The sequence below is a fragment of the Trifolium pratense genome, linkage group LG4 (genome assembly GCF_020283565.1).
Source record: "Trifolium pratense cultivar HEN17-A07 linkage group LG4, ARS_RC_1.1, whole genome shotgun sequence".
In the NCBI taxonomy this organism is placed as follows: Eukaryota; Viridiplantae; Streptophyta; class Magnoliopsida; order Fabales; family Fabaceae; genus Trifolium; species Trifolium pratense.
Genome location: NC_060062.1, coordinates 3170220 through 3178841, shown reverse-complemented (window position 1 = coordinate 3178841; position 8622 = coordinate 3170220). Strand labels below are relative to the sequence as shown.

Sequence of the window (8622 nt, the reverse complement as noted above, 5' to 3'; positions counted from 1 at the left end):
TTTCGAACAATTCATTCTAAAGAGAATTCATTAATCATTTCAGTGAAATGTCTTTGTTATCAATGTTTTAAATTTAAGTATACTAAAATTCCCTTAAGAAAAATAATAATTAAGTGGATGGGATTCACCATCACATATTTTCTTCTTTTTGCTCATGTCTATTCTTCCTTTTATCATGTACTGAATTTGTTTTTCCTTACAAAGGGATCCAAAATGGTCTTTGTATTTCAATTTTCAATGCTTGGAGAAAAATGTCATCATGACATATGCAATCTATATCGTAAGACAAAAACCATTCAACTAACATTCTAACTATAATAATTTAATTTCAAAATACAAAATCGAAACATGATAAGATCCAAATTAATCAATTATATTAAGCCCCTATATTTAATCTAGTAATAATAATAATAATAATATGTTAGAAATTTTGAGTTCAATTCTCAACTCTATGATAAATAATAAAAATATCAATTATATTGACGCGATTGCGTGATTACCCAAATATACTTCAAAATAATAAGCTACAAACTTTAGGTGTGTTCATATGCCCTAAGGGGAAGAACATATGAGATTATTTTTCAAAAATTAGGAAAACTCAAAAATAAAATGATGGTGTTAGGGGATGAATCATTTAATACTGTAGTGCTTTTTCTATAAATAATTTGTTATCACTACAATATGCTTGCTTTAATGTTTCATTTTATTAGCGTCTAAAACCTTTTTCTAAACTAGTTAAAGAAACAAGCACGTGACCAACAATATTAGCACTCACGACTACATGTAGTCTACGAGATTAAAGTCGACACTCGTAAGTTGTAACTATATACATATGTTTCTAATTGATTTGGATTAAGTGTAGTCGACACTCATGACTACATGTAGTTTACGAGATCAAAGTCGTCTGAAAGTTGGACGATCTAGAATTTAAAATCATTTTTTTTATATTTTAAAAAATTAAATTTATATATTGTAAAAAAAAATTATATTAAAATATATGAATCATCTAATTTTAATCAAATAACTATTGACTGCAATTCCCGTGAAAATAAAATAAAATAAACTATTGACTGCAATTTAATTGCAAATCAGATGGGACAATTGAGGAAGATTTTGAGATCATGCAAAGATTTATGATGAAAGAAATATAATCATGAATAATTCCTTTATCAAATCAGGGGATTCATATTCAATGTTCATTGATATGGCAGATGGACAAAGTGGTGCCCTAAAATTGTATACCTAGGAAAGTTTATAGCTTTGCAAGCGTGTGTAGAGATTTGACTCTCAACCAATTGATTAGTTAGCTAGTAAGATTTAAATAATTTTATGATCTATCATATTTTTTCATGCATAAATAAATGTATATTACAAAATATCTTAATTATTAGTATTAGAAGTTATTTGTACATATGTACACTACACAGCTGAAAATGACTAATTATATTCTTCCTAAGATAATTTTACACGCCTAAGACATCTACAAATAAAGGATATTATGGAATAATTAAGTGGATTCTCTCTTTTAAGTGTAATTCTGTGAAAATGAATTAAGTTTGCTATAAAAACAACAAATTAATTTTTTTTTGTTTTACAAAGTTATCCAATTTTGATTAGCAATAAATTCCAATTCCAATTAATACAAGAAGCCTATGTAAATGTAATTCCATAGCTTTATAATTTCTTTTTATTCCTATGAATTACTATCCATCCAAGTAATTTAATTACATGGTTATGTTATGTATACCAAAATTTACATTATTTTTTGTGAAATTGTGGAGCTCCGATTCATAGTCAGAGATTTGTCCTCAGAAATCTCTCAACTAGACCATATATATTAGTCAAAGATCAAATCGCCCCGGATTCAACTGAACCTCTTAAACTTTAAAAAATATCATATATATTTTTGTATATTTTATTTTTTTTCGCATCATTAATCAAAAGATTTGATAATTTACCAATTGTGTCGTAAAATGATGGTTTTTGTCTTTGAGATTTCTTTAATTTTAAATCTGCCCTTAGAAAGAAAAAAATTAAGTTAGCTACTGGTTCTTAAATTTTAAATCTGCCCTTAGGAAAAAATTAAAAACTGATTTAAATTCTTAGCATTCAATTATGGTCTTATTATGCAAGTTAGCTACATTAATTAAAGTTGAGAAATTCAAAGGGAAGCAAGTAGCAACCACCACATCTAAGGTTCACCAATTGCAACCACACAAAAAGAGATGGACCACACTAACAAGATTAAGCTAATTAAAATTAGAAAAATGATAATTAGTACCGTGGAACACTAATTAAAAAAATATAGTAAATTTAATTTGTATAATCAAATTTTTAAGAATATAAAAAATATTATTTTAAATATGAAATTTACTTCTTTTATTTCTTTAACTAGTACCACAAGGATACTTAGTTAGCATGACCAAAATTATCTTCTTGATCACTGAATAGAGAGCTAATAATACACTCAACCTATATCATTATCATAATTCATAATGTATAATCTGTTTGATTATCAACCTATCACTATCTCTTAAGATAATTAGACCTAATAATTACATCACCTTAATGACCTGTTTTAGAAAAGTTCTAAAGCCACTTTCCGTTCTATATGTCATTCCTCTTAGTGACAAACTTTTATCTATGGTCTTGTTTTCAGCCAATCTTAGCACCAAATAATATTAAGATAAAAAAAGTGATTAACACGGAAGTTCATCCTCTAGTGTTTTACTATATATATATGATCTTATCACGATAAAATTGTTTTTAGATATATCTCTTTTCATGTATTTTAAATGGAGTGTATATTATGACTCATTTATTTTTTGGAAAATGTTATCTAGACACATATTTTTGACAAATATATAAATAAATATATTTTTTTGTTTTTTTTTTTTTATATTATTTGTATATCTCGATATACGTGCTTGTGAGGGGAGAGAAAGTACATGTCAACTTTGTGTCTTGAATTTGTGTTGAAATAGCATGTCTCTTATTTTTTTAGTTTATGCGAAATAACTTATACAAATAAATACATTTTTATATTAATTCATAAGTTTTCACTAAGAAAAATTGTATCTTTCTAAGTTATTACTGTTTCATAAACTATCTTAAAAAATTTATAATAATACATAAAAAATTACTCCCTTCGTTCCTTTTTCTTTGTCGTTTTAGAAAAAAACAATAAATTTCTTTTATTTTTTTTGCACACACTTTATCTTTCAAATAAATTTAATATATTATGTACCAAAAAAAATTAATATATTATGTACCAAAAAAAACTTTAGTTTTTCAAATATATATTAAATCTTTTACGGTTTGAACAACTATTCCTAAATATTTGGAATTTATATGAGGGTATAATAGACAAAATATAACCTTAAATGACAAACAATTTGAAACAATTTTTTTTTCTAAAACGACAAAGAAAAAGGAACGCATGGAATAATTAAGCTGTTTCGCATAAGCTTTAAAAATAAGCTTATCTATTATCTTAAAGATTTGTTTTTTTTTTTTGTAGAGTTTTTAAAGATTTGTTTCTAATTAGTCACAAAAGATACATTTATTTGGAAAAAATAGAGCGCCGACTAATAAAGAAAGTATTTTTATTTATATTTTTCATCTCGACAACTATATGTCCTCAAAGGTATAGTTCAATAGTAAAAGGTTGAGACATTGAAAGATTTACGAAAGAGATCCAAAATTTAATCTCTCATCGCTAACATTTTCCTCTTCCTTCTAACAATATGTTCCAACAACTAACGTTTACCTATGAAAAAAATCTCAGCAACTATATCACTTTTTATTTTTCATCTCAAACTTAAAATATTTACTAAGAAAGATAGACATAATTTTAAGATGAGCATGACATGCTCATGTTGAAATTAAAATCCAATAAAAGAGCATCCCAAATTATATTATTAACAAATTAAAGCAGCAAACAATATAATTAACAAGTATCCACGTGGGGAACAAAAAATGTGAAATGTTAACATAACTTTAAGCTCCACTATTTTTATGTCTCACAAAGTCCACTATTAATGAAACACTAGACATAAAAATTGAATTACAATTTTTTCTTTTGACACAAAAAATTGAATTACAATTAGAGTGCAATTTTCACAAAATTTCAACCAACCACTTGAGTGGTTAAGCATGAAGAATCACTATAAATACAAGACTTTACCTGAATGAAAAATCAGTAACCACCATAACCATAATAATGTCCTTATCTTTGAACAAAACCTGTTACATTATGAAAAGAATACAGAACCTAGTTCATGTGTTCATAGTTTCTTCTCTTTCTCTATAAACCAATTCAAAAACATATCAACCCTTTTTCTTCTCTAAGCATAAACAATGTCTACAAACTTGAAGAATCTTTCACTTTTTCACAAAATCTTTTCCCTCACTTTGCTGCTTTTTTCAATAAACTTTCTGTTCTTTCCATGTTGTAACTCTCTTGATGAACAAGGCCAAACTCTTATGGCATGGAAAGACAGTTTAAACATTACTTCAGATGCTTTAGCATCATGGAATCTTTCAAACCAAACACCATGCAATTGGTTTGGTGTAAAGTGCAATTTACAAGGAGAGGTAGAAGAGATAAATTTGCAGTCATTGAACTTACAAGGTTCATCATTGCCTTCAAATTTTCAACCTCTCAAATCCTTGAAGGTTCTTATCTTCTCATCAACTAACATAACAGGAAGGATTCCAAAACAAATTGGAGATTATCAAGAGCTTGTTTTCATTGATCTCAGTGAAAATTCTCTCTTTGGTGAAATCCCAGAAGAAATTTGCAGGCTAAGCAAACTTCAAAATTTAGCTCTTCATACAAACTCTCTTGAAGGAAACATTCCATTCAACATAGGAAATTTATCAAGTCTTGTGAACTTGACACTCTTTGACAATAAATTCAGTGGCGAAATTCCAAAGAGTATTGGTTCCTTAAGTAAGCTTCAAGTAATCAGAGCAGGAGGGAATTCAAACCTCAAGGGTGAGCTGCCATCAGAGATCGGAAACTGCACCGACTTGGTCATGTTAGGCCTCGCGGAAACCAGCATTTCAGGTAGTATTCCTTCTTCGATAGGGATGCTGAAAAAACTACAGACCATAGCCATTTACACAACTCAGTTGTCAGGCTCTATTCCAGAAGAGATAGGAAATTGCAGTGAGTTGCAGAATCTGTATTTGTATCAGAACTCAATTTCTGGTCCAATTCCACGTCAAATTGGAGAGTTGAACAAACTTCAGAGTCTACTTTTATGGCAAAACAATATGGTAGGGGCAATACCAGAAGAGCTTGGAAACTGCAGAGATCTCAGTGAGATAGATTTGTCAGAAAATCTTCTCACAGGTAGCATACCAGTCAGTTTTGGAAAGCTATCAAATCTGAAAGGACTTCAGCTGAGTGTTAATCAACTGTCAGGTACTATACCACCTGAAATTTCAAACTGCAGTTCTTTGACTCAGCTTGAAGTTGACAACAATGCTATTTCTGGTGAGATTCCTTCTGTTATTGGCAACTTGAGAAGCTTGAAACTCTTCTATGCATGGAAGAACAAGGTAACAGGAAAAATCCCAAATAGTCTTTCAGAGTGCAAAGATCTTCAGTCACTTGATCTTTCATACAATAACTTAACTGGTTCAATACCAAAACAACTATTTGTGTTGAAAAATCTCACTCAACTTATGCTTCTTTCCAATGATTTGGAAGGATTCATACCAACTGATATCGGTAACTGCACAAGTCTCAATAGGTTGAGGTTAAATCAGAATAGACTAGTTGGTAACATTCCATCTGAGATTGCCAACTTGAAAAGTTTGAATTTTTTGGACTTGAACAACAATCATCTTGTAGGGGAGATTCCTCCAACATTATCAAGATGCCAAAATCTTGAGTTTATTGATCTCTCGCATAACAAGCTCTCAGGGAATTTAGATGCTCTTTCTAGCCTTCATAATCTTGTTTCCTTAAATGTTTCCTTCAATGAATTCTCTGGTGAATTGCCTAACACAACATTGTTTAGGAAACTCCCTCTCAGTGATCTCACTGGAAATAAAGGTCTTCATATTTCTGAAGGTGTTGTAACTCCAGCAATCAGAACAAGAGCCAAAAGTCATGTTAGATTCGATATGGAGATTATATTGTTAATTCTCTTGAGCATCATTCTAGTACTAATACTTCTCACATTCTATGTCCTGGTACGTGACCATATTGCTGAGGAAGCATTCTGGAGAAATTTCAAAGCATCCAATATACCTTTGTATCAGGGGATGTTTGGATTCTCTATTGATAAAGTTGTCAAGAATTTCAAAGCATCCAATATCATTGACATTACAAGCTCTGGAATTTTGTACAAGATAACAATTCCAAATGGCAATATACTGGCAGTTAAAAAGATGTGGCCGGATTCTGGAGCCTTAAGTTCAGAAATTCAAATATTAAGTTCAATGAAACATAAGAATATCATCAAGATTCTTGGTTGGCGACCCTATAAGAATAGGATGCTGCAGTTTTATGAATATTTCCCTAGTCTGAGCTCATTGCTTCATGGTTCAGAAAAGGGAAAGTTAGATTGGGATACCAGGTTTGAAGTCATCCTAGGCCTAGCTCAAGCACTTGCATATTTGCATCATGATTGTGTGCCTTCTATATTCCATGGAGATGTCAAAGCAACAAGTCTCTTATTAGGTCCTGGCTATCATCCTTACCTTGCCGACTTTGGCCTGGCAAGAATTGCAAGTGAAAAAGACGATGATGCTAAATCCAATCCAGTTCAAAGACCTCGCTACACTGCGAGTTCACATGGATACACAGATCCTGGTAATTTATCTATCTACAATTCTATCTTTATAATTTCATTTCCTGCCTAAAACATTTTTTGGTACCTATTTCTTACACAGATTTCACTAGTACTAGTTTTTCCACTAAATTTAGAAGTACTTATTTTTATTGTTTTGGCATGTGTACAGAGCTTGACTCAATGCAGAAAATCAATGAGAAAACCGACGTGTACAGTTTCGGCGTGATCCTACTTGAGGTGCTGACAGGAAGGCAACCATTAGATCCAACTCTGCCAGGAGGTGTACACTTGGTTCAATGGGTTAAGAATCACTTGTCTAGCAAAGGAAACCCATTAGAAATTCTTGACTCAAAGCTGAGAGAGAAGACTGAACTTACTTCTATGCATGAAATACTACAAACTCTAGCTGTGTCAATTTTATGTGTCGGTGGAAAAGCTTGTGAACGTCCAACAATGAAAGACGCCATTGCAATGCTCAACCAATTTCGATATTTTGTTTAGAATGTATTAAAGGGAGTTTCGGTAGGGTATGCTAAGAATATATAGGTTTACGTGTATCTTCTAACAGTTACTTTAATTTCTCAGATGGCTCAATCTGTTGAGAGTAACTATGCAAGTTGTAGAGAACTCATGACTGTGAATGATGAAATGGAATGCAAGCTAGTGCAGCCAGAATTTGTAGAGTTACTCAAATGTAATTTTAAATATAAAATGCAAATTTCAAAAATCCATTATAAATTGCACTGTAGAATCTTTCACTCAAGTTTTTTAGTCTAATTGGCTTCTCATCAATGTGACATAAAAGATCATCTTGGCCACATCACATGATGTCTTCGCAGTCTCTGTTTTTGCCTTTACCATATGTTTTAAGTTTTGATGTTACGGCAAACAATCTAAAATTCAAACAAATCAAGGACATAGTATTCGGGTAAACCGATTTAATGAGGCTCTTATTCGCATAATTCTAATTAGTGTCGTGATTGCAGAAAAGAGTGGTTTCTTCAAATTTTGTTGCGCAATAGACAGTGCTCTAGCACCAATGTAGCCGCTATTTCACAATATTTTGTACTAAAAAGTGTATTGTTGAACAACAGCGATTTGTTCAAATTCTGCTATACAATAACGCTTGTTCAAATTCTGCTATACAATAACGCTATAACTACTATTTAAAAACACAGATTCTAATTATCTGCCATACAATAACACTATAACCACTATTTAACAACACTGATTCTAATTAATGAGCTTAATTACATGCTTATAGTAAATTATTTGGAAGGCTTATTAAAATAAGCCAAAAACATAGAGCAGCCTTGGCCTTGGGGCTTGTGGAAGCTGAAACAAGAAGAATCTACTAGGGATATGATATTTGGAATTTGAGCATACAGACTAAGATTCCTAAATTGCATCCCTTTCTCTATCTCAAACACAGCCGTTGAAGTTTGAATTCAAACAATGATCACATGGTCCTATGTTCAATACCTTACATACCATGTTCTATCTGAAAGAGACTGTTCAGCGATTGGAAACTCCTTCAGAAACACACATACTAAATTAGGATTGAAAGTTTGCATATCAATGATCACCAATAATCATATCCACATGCAGGACCACTAAAATAGAATGAAGATAACATTAAGGAATACATGGTCCTGCAGCGGATGCAGATAAACAAATGGTCAAGGGAATTCTCCAACACATGCAATGTTCACAAATTTTTCAATACTGATAATAAAACTTGTATTATAAAGTTTTATCACCTGTTCCTTTAACTACTTTTTGTCTCTACTAGGGAAAAGGACTAAACAATAAC

At 31.0% G+C, this 8622-nt stretch overlaps 1 protein-coding gene across 1 annotated transcript; it reads left to right on the top strand.

Annotated features, from left to right (window-relative positions):
* The first annotated feature begins 3980 nt into the window (after positions 1 to 3980).
* LOC123919863 (LRR receptor-like serine/threonine-protein kinase RGI3) lies at positions 3981 to 7572 on the top strand. Its single transcript, XM_045971884.1, has 2 exons — positions 3981 to 6829; positions 6979 to 7572. The coding sequence occupies exons 1-2, from the start codon at positions 4360 to 4362 to the stop codon at positions 7308 to 7310; spliced, it is 2802 nt and encodes a 933-aa protein (XP_045827840.1). The 5' UTR covers positions 3981 to 4359; the 3' UTR covers positions 7311 to 7572.
* The last annotated feature ends 1050 nt before the right edge of the window (positions 7573 to 8622 follow it).

What these genes read in the sequence shown, in the direction of transcription:
- LOC123919863 (XM_045971884.1), top strand. Translation starts at nt 4,360, where the DNA reads ATGTCTACAAACTTGAAGAATCTTTCACTTTTTCACAAAATCTTTTCC. An exon ending in ACATGGATACACAGATCCTG is followed by an intron (nt 6,830 to 6,978) that starts GTAATTTATCTA and finishes GCATGTGTACAG; the next exon opens with AGCTTGACTCAATGCAGAAA.